Consider the following 19,853-nt stretch of genomic DNA (forward strand, 5'->3'; position numbering starts at 1 on the left):
CCCGGGCGAGCTGTCAATCAGGCGGTCCCGGGCCAGCTGTCAATCAGGCGGTCCCGGGCCGGGAGGCTGGGCTCGCCGGCGATGGGCAAGTCTTGCACTAACTCGGAGCAGACGCACACTCACTCACTCAGCCAGACAGCAATGCAGACATCCGTGCAACCTACCGGCCAGACAGCAATGCAGAGATCTGTGCAACCCACCGGCCAGTCAGCAATGCAGACATCCGTGCAACCCACCGGCCAGACATCCGTGCAACCTACCGGCCAGACAGCAATGCAGAGATCTGTGCAACCCACCGGCCAGACAGCAATGCAGACATCCGTGCAACCCACCGGCCAGACATCCGTGCAACCTACCGGCCAGACAGCAGTGCAGAGATCTGTGCAACCCACCGGCCAGACAGCAATGCAGACATCCGTGCAACCCACCGGCCAGACATCCGTGCAACCTACCGGCCAGACAGCAATGCAGAGATCTGTGCAACCCACCGGCCAGACAGCAATGCAGAGATCTGTGCAACCCACCGGCCAGACATCCGTGCAACCTACCGGCCAGACAGCAATGCAGAGATCTGTGCAACCCACCGGTCAGACAGCAATGCAGAGATCTGTGCAACCCACCTCCTCCGACAGCGAACTGGACATTGACGACGAGAAAGGGTAAAGTATTTCTCAATTCCCTCCTGAATTTGAAAGTGAAGTTTGCAAACTTCTTGTGTAAGAAAGAAAGTGCAGGCGCTGGTTTACACCGAAGACAGACACACAAACTGGCTGGAGTAACTCAGCATCTCTGGAGAGGAGGAATGAATGAGTGGGTCCCGACCCCTTTGTTCAGACTGAAGACTGAAGAAGGGTCTCGACCCGAAACATCACCCGTCCCCTTCTCTCCAGAGACGCTGCCCGTCTGTCCCGCTGAGTTACAACTCTCAGCATTTTGTGTCTGCCTTTGCAAAACTTCTCCGTGGACTGTGCAATCTGCAGAAATGCCAATGCAGTTTCTGACTTTTTAAAACAGGAGCAAGAAGGGTTGCCGTCCCGAGAGGCCGCCCACTGTGTCCAGGAGCCAGGCAAGGAGGAGGAGGCGAGGGGTAGGTGCACGATCCGCTGCGACTCACAGTGCGTGTTTAAAGTCTCGCTTGTTTCACCGAGGACGTGATGTTGCAAAATTGCTTCATTGCAGATCGTGGAGAAGCGGCGCCGAGATCGCATTAACCACAGTCTGTCCGAACTCCGCCGACTAGTTCCCAGCGCCAGCGAGAAACAAGTATGGGACAACCTGCTACAGGTTCAACTTTATTATTGTCAGTGAAATTTACTGGAACACACTGGAATTTAGAAGGATGAGAGGAGATCTTATCGAAACGTATAAGATTATTAAGGGGTTGGACACGTTAGAGGCAGGAAACATGTTCCCAATGTTGGGGGAGTCCAGAACAAGGGGCCACAGTTTAAGAATAAGGGGTAGGCCATTTAGAACTGAGATGAGGAAAAACTTTTTCAGTCAGAGAGTTGTGAATCTGTGGAATTCTCTGCCTCAGAAGGCAGTGGAGGCCAATTCTCTGAATGCATTCAAGAGAGAGCTAGATAGAGCTCTTAAGGATAGCGGAGTCAGGGGGTATGGGGAGAAGGCAGGAACGGGGTACTGATTGAGAATGATCAGCCGTGATCACATTGAATGGCGGTGCTGGCTCGAAGGGCCTCCTCCTGCACCTATTGTCTATTGAAAAGATAGACACAAGAGTGCCGGGGCAACTCAGCGGGTCAGGCTGCACCTCTGGATCATCCAAAATCAGTTCCCCATCCATTCCTGCTTTCTCCCCATATCCCTTGATTCCACTAGCCCTTAGAGCTAAATCTAACTCCTCTTGTAAACATCTCCCCATACCCCCTGACTCCGCTATCATTAAGGGCTCTATCTAGCTCTCTCTTGAAAGCATCCAGTGAATTGGCCTCCACTGCCCTCTGAGCCACAGATTCACAACTCTCTGGGTGAAAAAGTTTTTCCTCATCTCAGCAGGCAGTGAAGAAAGCTAATGGCATTTATTGCAAGGGGAGTTGAGTATAGGAGCAAAGAGGTCCTTCTGCAGTTGTACAAGGCCCTAGTGAGACCGCACCTGGAGTACTGTGTGCAGTTTTGGTCTCCAAATTTGAGGAAGGATATTCTTGCTATTGAGGGCGTGCAGTGTAGGTTTACTAGGTTAATTCCTGGAATGGCGGGACTGTCATATGTTGAAAGACTGGAGCGGCTAGGCTTGTATACACTGGAATTTAGAAGGATGAGAGGAGATCTTATAGAAACATATAAGATTATTAAGGGATTGGACGTTAGAGGAAAAACATTTTCACTCAGAGAGTTGTAAATCTGTGGAATTCTCTGCCTCAGAAGGCAGTGGAGGTCAATTCCCTGGATGCTTTCAAGAGAGAGCTAGATAGAGCTCTTAATGATAGCGGAGTCAGGGGGTATGGGGAGAGGGCAGGAATGGGGTACTGATTGTGAATGTTCAGCCATGATCACATTGAATTGGTGCTGGCTCGTAGGGCCGAATGGCCTACTCCTGCATCTATTGTCTATCTCAGTCCTAAATGTCTTACCCATTATTCTTAAAACTGTGACCCCTGGTTCTGGACTCCACCACACCGGGAACATTTTTCCTGCATCTAGCCTGTCCAATCACTTAAGAATTTTATATGTTTCTATAAGATCCCCTCTCATCCTTCTGAACTCCAGTGAATACAAGCCCAGTCAACCCATTATTTCATCATATGTCAGTCCTGCCATCCCGGGAATTAACCCGGTGAACCTCCCTCAATAGCAATAATGTCCTTTCTTTCATCAAGCCACACTCAAGTACAACAGGTGGAGCAAAGGGGAAGATACAGAGTGCAGAATATAGTTCTCAGCATTGTAGCGCATCAGTTCCAGAGACAAAGTCCAATGTCCGCAATGGGGTAGAGGTGAATAGGACAACGCCCTAGCTTATGGAAGGGCGTTCAGTAGCCTTATAACAGCGGGGAAGATGCTGTTCCTGAGACTGGTGGTGCGCGCTTTCAAGCTTCTGTACCTTCAGCCGGACAGGAGCGGGGAGAAGAAGGAATGACCGGGATGGGACAAGTCTTTGATTACAGACGCAAAATGCCGGAGTAACTCAGCGGGTCAGGCAGCATCTCTGGAGAAAAGAGTTCGATCCTGACTACGGAGGCTATCTGTAACGGAGTTTGTACGTTTTCCCCGTGACCTGTGTGGGTTTTCTCCGGGACGTACAGGTGTGTAGGATAATGCTAATGTACGTGGATTGCTGGTCGGCACGGACTAAGTGGCCTATTTCTGTGCTGTATCACTGAACTAAACTAAAAAAACGAAAGACCTGTCCTTTGTTTTGTTTTGCAAGGGATCAACGAAACTGGAAAAAGCAGAGATACTGCAGATGACTGTGGATCATCTGAAGGTCCTTCACACCAGCCGTGCGAGAGGTGAGTTTGTACAGGCGGGCGGGGATGGTGTGGGGGGAGGTCGGCATGAGGCCGCAGTGATAGGCACAGTGTGGGGAGAGGTTTTCCCCGGGTGTCATGGAGTCATAGAGTGATACAGTGTGGTAACAGGCCCTTCGGCCCAACTTGCCCACAATGGCCAACGTGTCCCAGCTACACCTGTCCCACCTGCCTGCGTTTGATTTTAGATTTTTAGATTTAGAGATACAGCGCGGAAACAGACCCTTCAGCCCACCGAGTCCATGCCGCCCAGCGATCCCCGCACATTAACATTATCCTGCACACACTAGGGACAAATTTTTACATTTACCCATTCAATTAACTTACATACTTGTACGTCTTTGGAGTGTGGGAGGAAACCGAAGATCTCGGAGAAAACTCACGCAGGTCACGGGGAGAACGTACAAACTCCGTACAGACGGCGCCCGTAGTCAGGATCGAACCTGAGTCTCCGGCGCTGCATTCGCTGTAAGGCAGCAACTCTACCGCTGCGCCACCGTTTGGACCATATCCGGGTGCTCTGGATTCCTCCCACACTCCAAAGGCGTGCGAGTTTGTAGGTTAATTAGCTGTGGTAAGTTGTAGAAATCGTCTCTAGTGTGCGGGGATCGCTGGTCGGCGTGGACTCGGTGGGGCCAAAGGGCCTGTATCTCTAAGGTCTTCAAGTCTAAAGTATGTTTGTTCTTGTTTCAATCGGATTATCTGTTGGGGAGGTCCAGAACCAGGGGTCACAGTTTAAGAATAAGGGGTACGTCATTTAGGACTGAGATGAGGAAAAACCTTTTCACCCAGAGAGTTGTGGATCTGTGGAATTCTCTGCCACAGAAGGCAGTGGAGGCCAATTCACGGGACGTTTTCAAGAGAGGGTTAGATTTAGCTCTTAGGGCTAACGGAATCAAGGGATATGGGAAGAAAGCAGGACAGGGTATTGATTCTGAATGATCAGCCATGATTATATTGAAAGGCGGTGCCGGGTCGAACAGATGCACCTGTACCTATTTTCTATGTGTCTATGTCTCGCACAGATTCTCACGGTGTAATTTTGAACTAACAGGTTATTTGGAAACGCCGGAGCTTGCTACTGACTACGGGGTGTTGGGATTTCGTGAGTGTTTGTGGGAGGTAGCTCGGTACCTGAGTGTGACAGGGGCCCTGGGCCGCCCCGACACGCTGCAGTCCCGCCTGCTTTCACATTTAAGCACCTGCGCGTCGCGGAGGGAGGCCGCTACGTTGGAGTCGCAGCGCCGGAGAGCGGGGTGCACGGGCCGTGCCGCCATCACCTCCCTGTCTCACGTCCGGGCTGAGATCCTGGCCGGCATCTTTCCCCCCGTGGGAGAGAGTGGCCACAAGGAGTCTGTGCTCAGCCGCCTCCGTCTCCAACAGTTCAGGAGCGTGTCGCCCGCGTGTTGCCTGGTCCCAATGCTGATGGATCTGGAAGCAACACCTCCTGCAGCGGCCCCACTACCGTCAGCTCCAGCCGCTCCATTCCATCTGTTGCCAGGGCCAGTTGCGTCCACATCACAACTCCAAGCCATTAAACTCGGGCAACACCTCTGGGCCTCCGAAGTCGGTGCTTTTTAATGCCAGTGTTTGATTATTAAAAGATTATGACAACGTTTTCTGTGGTTGTGACGTGTATACGCCATGTGCACCATGACACCAATGAGTCAAAAGTGGAACACAAACATTGAACCTACAACAGTGACAGGCCCTTCGGCCCACAACGTCTCTGCCCAACATGATGCCAAGACTTTTGTTTTGGACTTTAGATACACAGTGCGTTAATGGCCTCTTCAGCCCACCATGTCCATACTGACCAGAGATCACCCTGCACACTAGAACTATTCTATACACTGGGGACCATTTTACAATTTTTACCGAAGCCTAATTAACCTACAAACCCGCACTTTTTTGGCATGTGGGAGGAAAGCGGAGCAAACCCGCCTGGTAACAGGGTGAACATACAGACTCCGTACAGACAGCACCTGTAGTCAGTATTGAACCCGGGTCTCTGGCGTTGTAAGGCAGCAACTCTACCACTACACCACCCTGCCACCCTTAAAGTCCTTACTTAAAATATAAATGGCCTTGTAGCAGGGGTTCTGAGCCTTGCTTTGCTGTCAAGAATAACAATTAACACTGAACACATGGCCAGTGGTTACTGACAATTGATCAATTTATTCGTGAATAGTAACCCCTGGTGTTTTCATTAACTAAAGTTAGTTCCACTCAACAATGATTCCAGAACCCAGCGATAAGTTCTGCTAAATATTAAATATTTTTAGTTCCTTGAATTTGAGGGGAATTAACTTATTTGTTGTTGGCATGACATGTGTGTCATTTTTCCTCACTAGCGTGTCAATTGATTTACTGTCTTTAAAAGTAGTGCATCAAAATTCACTCATCAAAATGGCACACATTTAAAGATAACAAAGGAATTCTTCAGGGTTGCTTTATAAAGAACTGAATGGAAACACTGCAGTACAAGATCTGTTAGTGTGGAAACATAAATAGAGTGTAAATGCCAAAATGCTGGAGGAACTCAGCAGGTCAGGCAGCATCTGTGGAAGGAAAGGGCAGACGACATTTTGGGTCGGGACGCTTCTTCAGACCGATCCATTCCCTCCACAGATGCTGCCTGACCTGCTGAGTTCCTCCAGCACTTTGTGTTTTGCGTTTGCAGACTGACTCTCCCCAGCCCCAAACCTGTGCACATCCCCAAATCCTTTCCATTCGTCACTTTAACTCCATGGTATCTTGTGTTTTTGTGACTGTCGGCAGATCAATTTCCCTCCTGGGATAAATAAAGTTCTATCGTATCGTATCATGTCTCCAATTATAAAAAAATACTTGGAAGAGAGATGGAGCACATCAGGGTTTCCTGAGAGACCCAGGAGGTGGCAGTAGGGCTCCAGTACTGCTGTTGACTTCCAGAAACCGAAAATAAATGTTGTCGGCATTTTTATAAATGAGAGATTCAGAATCTATTTTTATCAATGAATTCTGAATGGAATGAATGAATTCGGAATTAGTTAGCACTGGATATTTTAGATGGATGCAATTAAAATTTAGAATTTAAAGTAAAAAAACCCACAATTAATGGACCTTGCATCTGTTAAATACATGAATAATATATATATATATTAACAACAGTTTTCAACGCAAACATCTTATTATTCCAGGCATACTCCAATAATAATAATATAATAACATCATAACATGCTTGATCGGTGACATTTTACAAGATTTACAAGAGCAGATGAAGAGATTGTGCCCATTTTTGTTTGTTTTGTATGTATAATATTTTTTAAATATTGCATTTTTTTTATGGTGGTGGGGGGGGGGGACACACACAAAATATTGCATTGAAAGGCAGAATGAAGAAAAAGTGCAAAGAAGATTTACAAGATGAAGTGATTTTGCCCAGTTTTTTGTTTTGCATATTATAATAAATTTAAAATACTGAATAAATTTTTTTATTTGGGGGGTGGGAAACACACAAAATATTGCATTGAAAGGCAGAATAATTGAAAAAAAAGTGCAAAGATTTACGTGCAAAGAGTATGATAAGAGATTTTGCCCAGTTTTTTTTGTTTTGCATGTTATTATAAATTAAAAATACTGAACACAAAAACAATGATTTGGGGAGTTGGGGGGTCGGGAAACACACAAAATATTGCATTGAAAGGCAGGAAGATTATGGGAGAGCAAACAAAAAGGTGATGTGTTCCCTGACCGGGAATCGAACCCGGGCCGCGGCGGTGAGAGCGCCGAATCCTAACCACTAGACCACCAGGGAGCTCTGCGAGACCGTAGCAAAATCTGCTTCTTCTTGGAATCATCCTGCTACCTTTTCTCCAACAGTTTGTGTTTCTTTCTAACTCTTTTTTTTCTCCCAGATGGTTGAGAATGCACCCACCCCCCCCCCCCCCCCACGCCAAGAGGGGGTGCATTTACCCCCCACAACCCGTTCTCACCCCTCAGAACCTCACAGCATTTGTTACAATTGCTCTACTAAATGAGACAGTGTTTATAATTGCAACATTGGCCCCAAAGACAAGAGTCAGACATTGGGACTGTCTGCATTGCGTGTCATGTGTCTGTGGCCGCCAGCCAGTCCCACTTGTTGGTTTATTTGTGTGTGATCTTACAGTGGCTTTAAAATGCAAAAATAAAATATAAAACAAAAAAAGATATAAAATGTTGCAAACGTTGCAAATACAACATGCATCTGCAATGTTTCACTTGGTGTCGCCAGGAGTCCTCGTTGTTTGTTTCGCGTTGCTATTTAATGCACAGTGTATGTGTGGGGCGGGGCTGTGTGTGTGGGGAGGGGAGGGGCGGGGCTGTGTGTTAGAGGGGCGGGGCTGTGTGTGTGGGGAGGGGCGGGGCTGTGTGTGTGGGGAGGGGCGGGGCTGTGTCTGTGTGTGTGGGGGGGGCGGGGCTGGGGGAGGGAGGGGCGGGACTGTGTGTTAGAGGGGCGGGGCTGTGTGTGTGTGTGTGGGGAGGGGCGGGGCTGTGTCTGTGTGTGTGTGTGTGTGTGTGTGTGGGGGGGCGGGGGCTGGGTGGGGTGGTGCGGGGCTGTGGGGGGAGGGGCGGGGCTGTGGGGGAGGGGCGGGCTGTGTGTGGGGCGGGGCTGTGTGTGGGAGGGCGGGGCTGCGGGGGAGGGGCGGGGCTGTGAGAGGGAGGGGGCTGTGGAGGGGCGAGGCTGTGTGGGGGGAGGGACGGGGATGTGTGGGGGGCGGGGCTCTGTGGGGGGCGGTGGGGCTGGGGCTGTGTGGGGGAGGGGCGGGGCTGTGTGGGGGGAGGGGCGGGGCTGTGTTGGGGCGGAGCTCTGTGGGGGCGCGGTGGGGCTGGGGCTGTGTGGGGGGGGGCGGGGCTCTGTGGGGCGCGGCTGTGTGGGAGCGGGACTTTGGGGGCGGGACTGTGGGGGGGAGGGGCTGGGCTGTGTGAAGGAGGGGCGGGGCGGGGCTGTATGGGGGCGGGGCGATGGGGAGGGGCGGGGCATGCGTGGGGGAGCGGCGGGGCTGTGGGGGCGGTGCTGAGGCGGGGCTGTGAGGGGGCGGGGCGGGGCTGTATGGGGGCGGGGCGGTGGGGAGGGGCGGGGCATGCGTGGGGGAGCGGCGGGGCTGTGGGGGCGGTGCTGAGGCGGGGCTGTGAGGGGGCGGGGCTGTGAGGGGGCGGGGCTGTGAGGGGGCGGGGCTGTGAGGGGGCGGGGCGGGGCTGTGTGTATAAGAGGCGGTGGGTTGCCGCTCTCCCCCCCCCATACTCGCTCACACTGAGACACGCGCACAGAGACAGAGAGACACTGGTTCTCCAATGGGCCCCGCAGCCTAGTGTCCGCCTCCTTCACTCACTCACTCACAGCGCCGGCTCCTCGTCCCACAGGTAACGGCGGCGCGAGCGGGTGGAGGTCTGGGGATGGAGTTGGTGCGGGTCCCTGAGGGAGGGAGGGAGGGTTAGTCTGTTCCCCTCAATCCCCCCCCCTCAATCCCCCCCCCCCTCAACCCCCCCTCCTCAATCCCCCCCTCCTCAATCCCCCCCCTCCCTCAATCCCCCCCTCCTCAATCCCCCCTCCTCAATCCCCCCCTCCTCAATCCCCCCCTCCTCAATCCCCCCCTCCTCAATCCCCCCCCTCCTCAATCCCCCCCTCCTCAATCCCCCCCTCCTCAATCCCCCCCTCCTCAATCCCCCCCTCCTCAATCCCCCCCTCCTCAATCCCCCCCCTCCTCAATCCCCCCTCCTCAATCCCCCCCCCTCAATCTCCCCCCTCAACCCCCCCCTCAATCCCCCCTCCTCAATCCCCCCCTCCTCAATCCCCCCCTCCTCAATCCCCCCTCCTCAATCCCCCCCCTCCTCAATCCCCCCCTCCTCAATCCCCCCCTCCTCAATCCCCCCCCTCCTCAATCCCCCCCTCCTCAATCCCCCCCTCCTCAATCCCCCCCTCCTCAATCCCCCCCCCCTCCTCAATCCCCCCCTCCTCAATCCCCCCCTCCTCAATCCCCCCCTCCTCAATCCCCCCCTCCTCAATCCCCCCCTCCTCAATCCCCCCCTCCTCAATCCCCCCTCCTCAATCCCCCCTCCTCAATCCCCCCCCCTCAATCTCCCCCCCTCAACCCCCCCTCAATCCCCCCTCCTCAATCCCCCCCTCCTCAATCCCCCCTCCTCAATCCCCCCTCCTCAATCCCCCCCTCCTCAATCCCCCCCTCCTCAATCCCCCCCTCCTCAATCCCCCCTCCTCAATCCCCCCCTCCTCAATCCCCCCCCTCCTCAATCCCCCCCTCCTCAATCCCCCCTCCTCAATCCCCCCCTCCTCAATCCCCCCTCCTCAATCCCCCCCTCCTCAATCCCCCCCTCCTCAATCCCCCCCCCCTCCTCAATCCCCCCTCCTCAATCCCCCCGCCTCAATCTCCCCCCTCCTCAATCCCCCCCTCCTCAATCCCCCCACCTCAATCCCCCCCCTCTCAATCTCCCCCCTCTCAATCCCCCCCCTCCTCAATCCCCCCCCTCTCAATCCCCCCTCTCAATCCCCCCCCTCTCAATCCCCCCCTCTCAATCCCCCCCTCTCAATCCCCCCCTCTCAATCCCCCCTCTCAATCCCCCCCTCTCAATCCCCCCCTCTCAATCCCCCCCTCTCAATCCCCCCCTCTCAATCCCCCCTCCTCAATCCCCCTCCTCAATCCCCCCTCTCCTCAATCCCCCCCTCCTCAATCCCCCCTCCTCAATCCCCCCCTCCTCAATCCCCCCCTCCTCAATCCCCCCCTCCTCAATCCCCCCCCTCCTCAATCCCCCCCTCCTCAATCCCCCCCTCCTCAATCCCCCCCTCCTCAATCCCCCCCCTCCTCAATCCCCCCCACTCCTCAATCCCCCCCACTCAATTCCCCCCCCTCCTCAATCCCCCCCCTCCTCAATCCCCCCCTCCTCAATCCCCCCTCCTCAATTCCCCCTCCTCAATCCCCCCCTCCTCAATCCCCCCCAGCCCCCCTCTCTCTCCCCCCCAGCCCCCCTCTCTCTCCCCCCCAGCCCCCCTCTCTCTCCCCCCCAGCCCCCCTCTCTCTCCCCCCCCCCCCAGCCCCCCTCTCTCTCCCCCCCAGCCCCCCTCCCTCTCCCCCACCCCTCTCCTCCCCCACCCCTCTCCCCCCCACCCCAAGCCTCTCTCCCCCGGGTACTCTCCCCTATCCCGCATCAGCAGTTTTTTCAGCCAACTCAGTGGTGGCGGGGTAGCTGTGTCCTGAGCTCGCTGACCACTCCCGACCTTGTCCCCTGCCCCAGCAGCTCTGCACAACTTCTTGTTTACTACTCTCTGTTCAGTAAACTTGTACTTGTACATTTGCAGTGCAAACTTGTTTCCAACTTATAGATTTGCAGTACATGGTTGTGGTTCATAACTTGTTGCTTTGCAATGCAAATTGTGTTTATTAGCTAGTTGATGTGCATTAACTTGTTGATGTTTCTAACTTGTTGATTAGTAAGGGCATCAATGGTACTGGGGAGAAGTTTTGTTTAGTTTATTGTCATGTGTACCGAAGTACAGTGAACTTGTTGTCAAGGTTTGGGGAAATCAGTGCCAGCTAGTAGGTAGGATATTTCACCTTGGGACAATTGCACAAGACTATATATTTCTCGACGATAACTGACAGTTACTTCAAACTGCAAAAAGTTGGACCAAAATTACTTTGTAACTTGCAGGTTTGCGGTGCGAGGTGGTGTTTCTGACTTGTAGGATTACATTCCTAAGTTATGTTTATTAACCTCTAGATTTGCAGTGCTAGGTTGTTTCTTAACTCGTAGCTTTGCAGTGTGAGGTGGTGTTTCTAATTCGTAGCTTTGCAGTGCAAACTTGTTTCTAACTTGCAGATTTGCAGTACATGGCTGTGGTTCTTGTTGCTTTGCAATGCAAATTGTGTTTATTAACTTATTGAGGCTTGTTTCTAACTTGTTGATTAGTCAGGGCATCAAAGGCTAAGGGGACAAGTTTTGCTTGGTTTATTGTCACCGAGGTGCACTGAAAAGCTTTAGTTGTGTGCTATCTAGTGAGCTGAAAGACAATACATGATTACAATTGAACCATTTACATTGAATAGATGCATAAAGGATAACTTTTAGTGCAAGGTAAAGCTAGCAAAAGTCCGATCAAGGATAGTCCGAGGGTCACCAAAGAGGTAAATAGTAGTTCAGCACTGCTCTCTGGTTGTGGTAGGATAAGGGAGCAGAATGGGGAAAATAGATCAGCCACGATTGTATGATGTTGCAGACGCAATGGGCCGAGTGGTCGAATTCTGCTCATGATTTTATATGTGTCACAAAGTTGTTTGTAACTCGTAGATCTGCTGAACTTGTTGACTACTGTCGCTGATGGAAGGCAAACAAAGTATATCGTAACTTGTTTTCCATAAATTCTGACTTTCCTTATCCACCCCATCAAAATATCGTACATTTAATTAATGTCACCTAATTAATGTGCATTTTCCGCATTGCATTTTATAAAATAACCTAATTGTTTTCTGGATTTCTCGACAATTAGGCATTTAATTTTTAGATTTTGCTAGTTGAGAATTTGGGCTTTTAGATACAGTTGTGCGGCTGAACTGTGGAGCCAGTTATTTTAAGGCAACTGTTCAGATACGTTATCCAGTGTGAGTAAACATGCTAAATATATCCCAGTCAAAAACAGGCTGCTGGATACTATTTATTTTGGACTTGCCCCAGTTTAATCTATGAACCTTTGGATGTGATATTGACATTTCTATTCCTTTGGATGTTTTGTGTCCTTGTATGGACCTGAATCTAATAACTGGTTAAATAGTTAACATTTGTTAACCAAGCCAAAAGAGACTGTAAAAACAAAGAACTGCAGATGCTGGTTTAAAAAAACCACAGAGTGCTGGAGTAACTCAGCGGGTCAGGCAGCACCTCTGGAGAGCGTGGATAGGTGACGTTTCACAGAGCGCTGGAGTAACTCAGCGGGTCAGGCAGCATCTCTGGAGAGCGTGGATAGGTGATGCTTCGGGTCGAGACCCTCTTTCAGACTGGTTGTGAAGTGGTGGGGGGAAGTAAGCTGGAAAAGGGGAGAGGTGTGGGAGGTAATAGGCAAGAAGGGGATTTTAATAGGTCGATGGAACAAAAACAGACCATCAGCAGGTGTCAATGAGCATCTGTGGAGGCAACAAGTAAGTGAATACGTTTGGTCGGGACCCTGTGTTGGGACTGAGGGAAAAGTACAAATTGTCTATCTATCAGTACATGGGATGGGAGGGTGGAGGAGGAGAGGGCTGGTTGGTGATAGGTAGCATCTGATGATTAGGCGTTGGGTGTTGGCAGGAATGTGAAAGGTGAATAAAGGGGGAAGAAAACCAGATGGACAGGCAAGGTTCAGAGGAGGATTTCTAATTCACAGGCAAATGGGACTACCTGACATGGGGCAAGTAGGTCTGCATGGAGGAGGTGGGCCGAAGGGCCTATTTCCGTGATGTATAACTCTGACTCTAAATGGGCTTGTGTGGGTGTGATAACAGAACATTGCGGCTGTGGATTACTGGGTGTTGGCAAATATGATGTTTATAACATTGGAGTGTGTGAATTACCCAAATGGATTAGAGAACAAGTACATGTTACAATCTTGAGCCAGGAACTCGGTGGGTCGGGAAGCATCTGTGGAGGGAATGAACAAGGGACATTTCAGATCAAGACCCTTTTTCAGATCAAGGGGATTAAAGATGGTTTTTTTTTCCTAAACCTTGTCCCTCCATTAAGGTGGTTATAATTTTTATTTAGAAACATAGAAAATAGGTGCAGGATCATGGCTGATCATCCAAAATCAGTACCCCGTTCCTGCTTTCTCCCCGTATCCCTTGATTCCGTTAGCCCTGAGAGCTGTATCTAACTTGGCAATGCTTTATATACAAATAATTATTTTCAATATGTAGAATGCTTAATATTGTATGTTTACTGTCGCTAGACTGTAGTTGAAGTTGTAATTCTGCTCAGTAAAATGCAAATGGCATTAGTTTTAAGAACCAGTTTGTTTTAACTTTGTTGTTTTGTTGCTATTTCAAGGTTACCACCTGGAAACTGGATTGAAAGGTCCAAATGGCATCCATTCCATCGACTGGATCGCTTGCAGCAACCCATGACTATTACAGGAGTAAGTAATTCTTTCTGGGGAAAATAAACATTCTTATTGCAGTAGGTGGAGGATAAAGGGAACTGCCAGTTCGTCTATAACCAATTTCTTGCAGGTTGTCCTACTTTCCAAAGGAAAACAAAACAACTTTTTACTTGCATTAAACTTGTACCTTTTTCAAATGAACTCAACTTGTTGAAGGTAGACACAAAATGCTGGAGTAACTCAGCGGGTCAGGCAGCATCTCTGGAGAGAAGGATTGGGTGACGTTTCGGGTCGAGACCCTTCTTCAGTTTGAGCGCAGATGCTGCCTGACCCGCTGAGTTACTCCAGCATTTTGTGTCTACCTTCGATGTAAACCAGCATCTACAGTTTTCTTTCCTACTCAACTTGTTGAATTTGGCAAGCTAGTATTCAGCTGAGTTTTCAGAACTAAGACCCATGAATGATGTTTTTCTTTAGTAATGACATTTTCTGCCAAGAGCCAGCTGCAATATTGATGTTGCCTGGTTACAAGATTCATCCATGAACACTTTCCAATTAGGGCTATGTTTTGACTGAAGTTCGAGGGAGAGTCACCAGGTAACTAATCTCTATTTCTTCACAGGCTTATTATTTCAGTTCATCGTCTACCCTGCTGTAGATATATTCATTGTTTGGCTGAGGATCTCAACATTTTTAGAATAATTCTGCAAGGATAAAGTTTGTAGATTACTTGGTTATGGGGTAAATTGATACACTATCACAATTTTCTCTTGACATTTGATGTTGCCACAATTAAGTTGAGAATGGTTTATGAATAGTTTGAATGTCTGGAGTTGTTGGGATGCCCTTTCTGGGGTGGAGGTAAAGGAATTCTGAGTCCAATGCCTCCATTTTGATCTAAATTTTCCTTAGTTACTAAATGCCACAGAATTTTGGACATCTGGAGCTTGGCTTATTGATTGATTAAGCCCTGAACTAACATTAATAGTTAGTCTGAAGAAGGGTCTCGACCCGAAACGTCACCGTTCCTTCTCTCCAGAGATGCTGCCTGTCCTGCTGAGTTACTCCAGCTTTTTGTGGTCTCTCTTCGATTTTAACCAGCATCTGCAGTTCTTTCTTCCTACACTTAATTTTGCACTTAATCTATACAACAGTGTATTTGAATGTAGAAACATGGAACTGCCGATGCTGGTTTACAAACGACACTTTAATGCTTAAGATACACACAAAGTATTGGAGTAACTCAGTGGGACAGGGGTATCTCTGGAGAGATGGAATGGGTGACGTTTTGGTATGATACCCTTCAGACTGAGAGTCATGGTAGAGGGAAACTAGAGATATGGAAGGGTACAAGGAACATGTAATGTGTGAAAAGGTCCCTTCCGTATCTAGTTTCTCTCTCCCCTGGCACGCAGTCCGAAGAAGGGTCTCAACCCGCAAAGTCACCCATTACTTCTCTCCATGGATGCTGCCTGTCCCGCTGAGTTACTCCAGCACTTTGTGTGTATCTTTGGTGTTAATCAGCATCTGCAGTTCCTTCCTCACACTTTACTTCCCAATTGCATGTCATTTTCTTGTCAATAATATGGCCGTGTGCCGCGGCAATGGAGAATCCCAGATGAGTCAAAATGGTGGCAGTGGATTCTGGTGTATAATCACTGCCTACCTTTTCCCTTCCTGTTCCAGCTGAAACAGGGTACATTTTCGGTTTTATCTCCTCCTTTGTAAGGAAGGTTAGGCTATAAGGAGTCGATGGTGTGACCCCACCCATGGTTCACCCGAGATCATCTTTTGCAAAGACCTTTTGCGCCACTTCCCAATCGTCTAATGAGGCACTTTCCCCACGGAGACTGGCAAGGGAAGGAAGTAAATGTAAAAAGTGGTTCAGTTGGCATTTAGTTTTAATTGCCTTTTAATGGAAGTTAGCTTTCCTAGATTTACCAATTCACTGTTCAAGTGGCGATACCATAGGATATTAGAAACGAGGAACTGCAAATGCTTCTTTACAAAACAACACACTGGAGTAACTCAGCAGTTCAGGCAGCATTTCTGGTGAAGGAGGATAGGTGGTGTTTTGGGTCGGACTGGCAGAGCACGAGGAGTTGGATACCATGCGAGTTAACTTGTGACGGATTTGGTTGAACTTGTAGAGCAGAAATTTGTGTTCCTAGTTTAGTTTAGAGATACAGTACCTAAACAGGCCCTTCAGTCTACCAAGTCCACACCGACCAGCGATCCCCGGACATTAACACTATCTTACCTACACAATTTACACTTGTACCAAGCCAATTAACCTACAAACCTGTTAGTCTTTGGATTGTGGGAGGAAACCGAAGATCTTGGAGAAAACCCACGTGGTCACGGGGAGAATGTACAAACTCCGTACAGACAGCGCCCGTAGTCGGGATCGAACCCGGGTCTCCGGCGCTGCAAGTGCTGTAAGGCAACTTGCTCTTGCTCAAGGTTTTAGTAACTCAAAACATCTGATTTTTGTCAAACAATATCAACAAATCTCTTGGAACGCAAATGAGGTTTTAATCTTTGTTGTACAATCACTCTGAGCAGGGTGCTGATGAATTTATTTATAAATGGAATAAAATGGGCAGCTTTTATTTGTTAGTTGTCAGTTTGGAGATACAGCTTGGAAACGGGGCCAGCATGTTCACGCTGGCCATCTCAACCTGGCATCCCAACTTCACATCCACTCCCTACACAGTTTGGGGGATAATTTTGAAGCCAATTAACCTACAAACCCACACACCTTGGCAAGGCAAATATGGACGTTCTGTTTGAAATCTATTGGACGTATTTTGCAATTTAAGTTCCAGCAATTTAAATGTTCTTTCAAAAGCTAACGTATGACAATTAATGTGGACTTAAAGAACAAATCTCTAATTCCAGGGCGCATTGGATCAACCTCCAGTAATAGCTCGTGCGGCAGCTCTGAGCACATTGGAGAAGTTATTCCGCACAACCCAGGTAAGAGGCTTGTTAACTACACAGTTATGTGGAGGGAATGCTGAACAGTTTACTAAAGCTCATTTATTACCCCAAACTGATCTACTTTAAAAGCATTGTGCAAGTAATTGCCTATCCCCACTCTACGAGGGTGTTTGTATTCATAAGGTCATAAGTGAGAGGAGTAGAATTGGGCCATTCGGCCCATCAAGTCTACTCCGCCATTCAAGCATGGCTGATCTTATCTTTCCCTCCTAACCCCATTCTCTTGCCTTCTCCCCATAACCCCTGACACCTGTACTATGAAAAACATCCATATCACATTTTTTTCTTCAATACAAAGCCAGCTACTTCTGTGTCAAGGAATGCAAGCTATAAATAAAATTAAAATTGAGACAATTAGAAGAACTTTTTATTTTATGTTTTAGATGTTTGCTTGATCTGTAAACTGAGGGGTGAATATTTATTAGCTGACCTGCTATACTATGGGGGCTGTCTGTATATTACTTGTGTAGGAAGGTCTGACGAGGGGTCGCGACCCAAAACGTCACCCTTTTCTTCTCTCCATGTTGTGAATATTATTTATATTTGTTACACTACCTTTCTGCTGAAGGTGCCCTCAATAAATCTGGTCTTGTGGATAGACACAAAGTGCTGGAGTTACTCAGCGGGTCAAGAAGCATGTCTGGAGAAAACGGATGGGTGACGTTATTGGATCGGAACACATCTTTAGACCTTCAGTCTTTTTTAGATTTTAGATTTTTTAGATTTAGAGATACAGCGCACCGGGTCCGCGCCACCCAGCGATCCCCGCACACTAACACTATCCTACACCCACTAGGGACAATTTTTACATTTGCCCAGCCAATTAACCTACAAACCTGTACGTCTTTGGAGTGTGGGAGGAAACCGAAGATCTCGGAGAAAACCCACGCAGGTCACGGGGAGAACATACAAACTCCGTACAGACGGCGCCCGTAGTCAGGATGGAACCGGAGTCTCCGGCGCTGCATTCGCTGTGAGGCAGCAACTCTACCGCTGCGCCACCGTGCCGCCCTTGTGGTTACTCCACTAAATTTTGTTTCAATTAAAATTATGAAATGATAACTGAAATGCAGTTTCACAAATTTTTATTGGTTTTTGTCCAATGAGGTACTTATTGATTCTTGGAAAGCCAGTCTGTAGAATTGGGGGTTTATAAAATTGAATGCCTGAGCAGCATTATTTATATGGACATTCTATAACAGTTAGAATTTAGAAATTCACGGTTCTAAGGGTGTGCAGATGTAATAAGTTATCTCCAGGGGAGTGAATAGTCAAAAACCAATAATTATCCAGTGCGATTGGTATTTTGGTACTATAGTAAATTAGTGCAGGAATTATCGGAAACATTTGCAGGACATGCAATCAAGGAATGTGGCCAAAGATTATATGAAGCTTGCCTCGGCTATAAAGTAAATCTGTGCCATATAAATAAACAAATACTGATTGTACACGCTAGTTTAATATGGTGGTGGCATTGATTATTGACTTCAGTAAGATGATTTACTTGCAATGCCTTATAGTGACACGAGTATTTATTGAACCCAAGTGTTAGAAATACACCGGACATCCCATACGTTTTGTACATTCTGTTTTGTGCGAATATCTTAACTAGAATAACTTGCAATGAGGTTTTCGAAGCACGTGAAGATAGACACAAAACCCTGGAGTAACTCAGCACGACAGGTAGCATCTCTGGAGAGAAGGAATGGGTGACGTTTCGGATCGAGACCCTTCTCCAGATAACTTCCAAGCATGTGTTTGTTGCTGTTAGTTTTTAGTATTGTTGTTAATTTTGAAGGCATATGTGGATAGGTCAAAAGGTAATATAACTCTTTGTATTTTGTAGGGTTACCAAAGTCTGCTTCGGGCCAATGGTGGATCAGCTTTTTCTTTGGAAAAACCCAGAACCTTCCGATAATGACCGCTCTAAAAGAGTCATCCGAGAGGTGAGATCGTTTTTAAAGAGCCTGCTGGGGGGTGGGGGGAGGTCTGGAGCAAGAGGTTTGCTTTTAACTGAAACCCATGATCAAGTAACTAGAAGTGGAGTCCAAATGAGGTTATGGCGAATTGGAAAACTAAGATGAGAATTGTTGTAATTAGTTAACTGAGCCAGTGCACTTGCCAAGCACTAATGGGAAGAGTGACCCAGCTATGGTTTATGTTGGATGGCCAAAATGCCGCTGTTTCTTGGATTTACAGATTGGGTTGCTTGACTCCCATTTGTAGTCGAGATCAAATCTTCCATTTAATAACTTGGCAACAGTTAACTAGTGTTTATGATTTTCACAATCTACTGAGGTAGATTGGAGCAGTTCAAAGTTCTTCTGCTTGCATGAAGTTGGGAGGAATGAATTTGGACCCGGCGTGGGGGGGGGGCCGCCAAGAACAAAGGGGCAGCGCTGGCGTGGGGGGGGGCACAAAGAACAAAGGGGGGACCCAGTGTGGAGGGGGGCGCTGAGAGCAAAGGGGGACCATTGCAGATTAAATGGAATTCTTTGTAACTGTGTCAGCGCCCTTTACGTGGCAACTCTTTGCATACCTTGTGTACCCAAAACAAAATTCTACTGTCACACGTCACGTGATCAAGTATCAGTCAATAATTAAAGTTGGATAAAAAGTTTGACAAAGCATTGGTACTGAGATGGATTAACAAATTGAGAAGATATGAAACTGTAACCCGAGTACAGAACAATCAAATTTGATTTATTAGTTGTTGGCCTGCATCAACGCTACAACTTTTATTTTCTCTCTAGTGGGAAGATTAACTGCATCCTCCCTCAAGAAATGGTGAGGAAAAGACACGCCAGCGAGCCTAGCAAACCATCATCTTAAGGACTTGAGCTTCTGAAGAAGACGTTATGAATTTTAGGCGTTCCTAACTAATTTTAAAAGGCTGTTTTAAATTTGTACTCCTAATCTCGTCCCCATGTAATTAGTGATTTTTATGGATTGTTCCTATCTGACATTCAACATCTTGTAATAAACTTTAGCAGCTAATCTGTCTGCGCTTCTATTTCTTGAAACGTCTGCTCTTTAGATGCTGGATGAAGATGCCAAAATAGCTAATTGGTTACATTTTAAACTGACTTGCATGCAGTCACTTGCTTATCAGTTGCTAAACGATTAAAGTTTGGCTTGAAGGTGAGAGAGGCAAAGTTCTGTTTTTTCACAGAGTGGTGAGTGTGTGGAATGCCTTGCCTGGGGTGGTGGAGGCAGATAGCGGTATTTAAGAGGTTTTCAGATGGCCGCGTGGA

The 19,853-nt window shown here is 48.3% G+C and overlaps 2 protein-coding genes and 1 non-coding gene across 3 annotated transcripts; 2 read left to right on the top strand and 1 right to left on the bottom strand.

Annotated features, from left to right (window-relative positions):
- LOC144604711 (hairy/enhancer-of-split related with YRPW motif protein 1-like) lies at window positions 1-5,494 on the top strand. The gene is made up of 5 exons (XM_078419361.1): window positions 1-659; window positions 1,015-1,087; window positions 1,180-1,263; window positions 3,389-3,470; window positions 4,543-5,494. The coding sequence occupies exons 1-5, from the start codon at window positions 82-84 to the stop codon at window positions 5,067-5,069; spliced, it is 1,344 nt and encodes a 447-aa protein (XP_078275487.1). The 5' UTR covers window positions 1-81; the 3' UTR covers window positions 5,070-5,494.
- Window positions 5,495-7,215: 1,721 nt separating this feature from the next.
- Window positions 7,216-7,287, bottom strand: trnae-cuc (transfer RNA glutamic acid (anticodon CUC)). Its single transcript has one exon. It is a non-coding gene; the product is annotated as a tRNA-Glu (tRNA).
- A 1,442-nt stretch (window positions 7,288-8,729) lies between these two features.
- Window positions 8,730-19,596, top strand: ppdpfb (pancreatic progenitor cell differentiation and proliferation factor b). The gene is made up of 5 exons (XM_078419362.1): window positions 8,730-8,876; window positions 13,545-13,632; window positions 16,498-16,575; window positions 18,446-18,545; window positions 19,353-19,596. Exons 2-5 carry the CDS (start codon window positions 13,578-13,580, stop codon window positions 19,429-19,431), a joined length of 312 nt encoding a protein of 103 aa, XP_078275488.1. The 5' UTR covers window positions 8,730-8,876; window positions 13,545-13,577; the 3' UTR covers window positions 19,432-19,596.
- Window positions 19,597-19,853: the final 257 nt, after the last annotated feature.

Source organism: Rhinoraja longicauda, chromosome 22 (genome assembly GCF_053455715.1).
Source record: "Rhinoraja longicauda isolate Sanriku21f chromosome 22, sRhiLon1.1, whole genome shotgun sequence".
Taxonomy (NCBI): domain Eukaryota; kingdom Metazoa; phylum Chordata; class Chondrichthyes; order Rajiformes; family Arhynchobatidae; genus Rhinoraja; species Rhinoraja longicauda.

Coding starts and splice junctions, on each gene's coding strand:
- LOC144604711 (XM_078419361.1), top strand. CDS start 82: ATGGGCAAGTCTTGCACTAACTCGGAGCAGACGCACACTCACTCACTC. Junction 660..1,014: donor GACATTGACGACGAGAAAGG/GTAAAGTATTTC, acceptor TTTTTAAAACAG/GAGCAAGAAGGGTTGCCGTC. Junction 1,088..1,179: donor CAAGGAGGAGGAGGCGAGGG/GTAGGTGCACGA, acceptor GCTTCATTGCAG/ATCGTGGAGAAGCGGCGCCG.
- ppdpfb (XM_078419362.1), top strand. CDS start 13,578: ATGGCATCCATTCCATCGACTGGATCGCTTGCAGCAACCCATGACTAT. Junction 13,633..16,497: donor AACCCATGACTATTACAGGA/GTAAGTAATTCT, acceptor CTCTAATTCCAG/GGCGCATTGGATCAACCTCC. Junction 16,576..18,445: donor AGTTATTCCGCACAACCCAG/GTAAGAGGCTTG, acceptor TGTATTTTGTAG/GGTTACCAAAGTCTGCTTCG.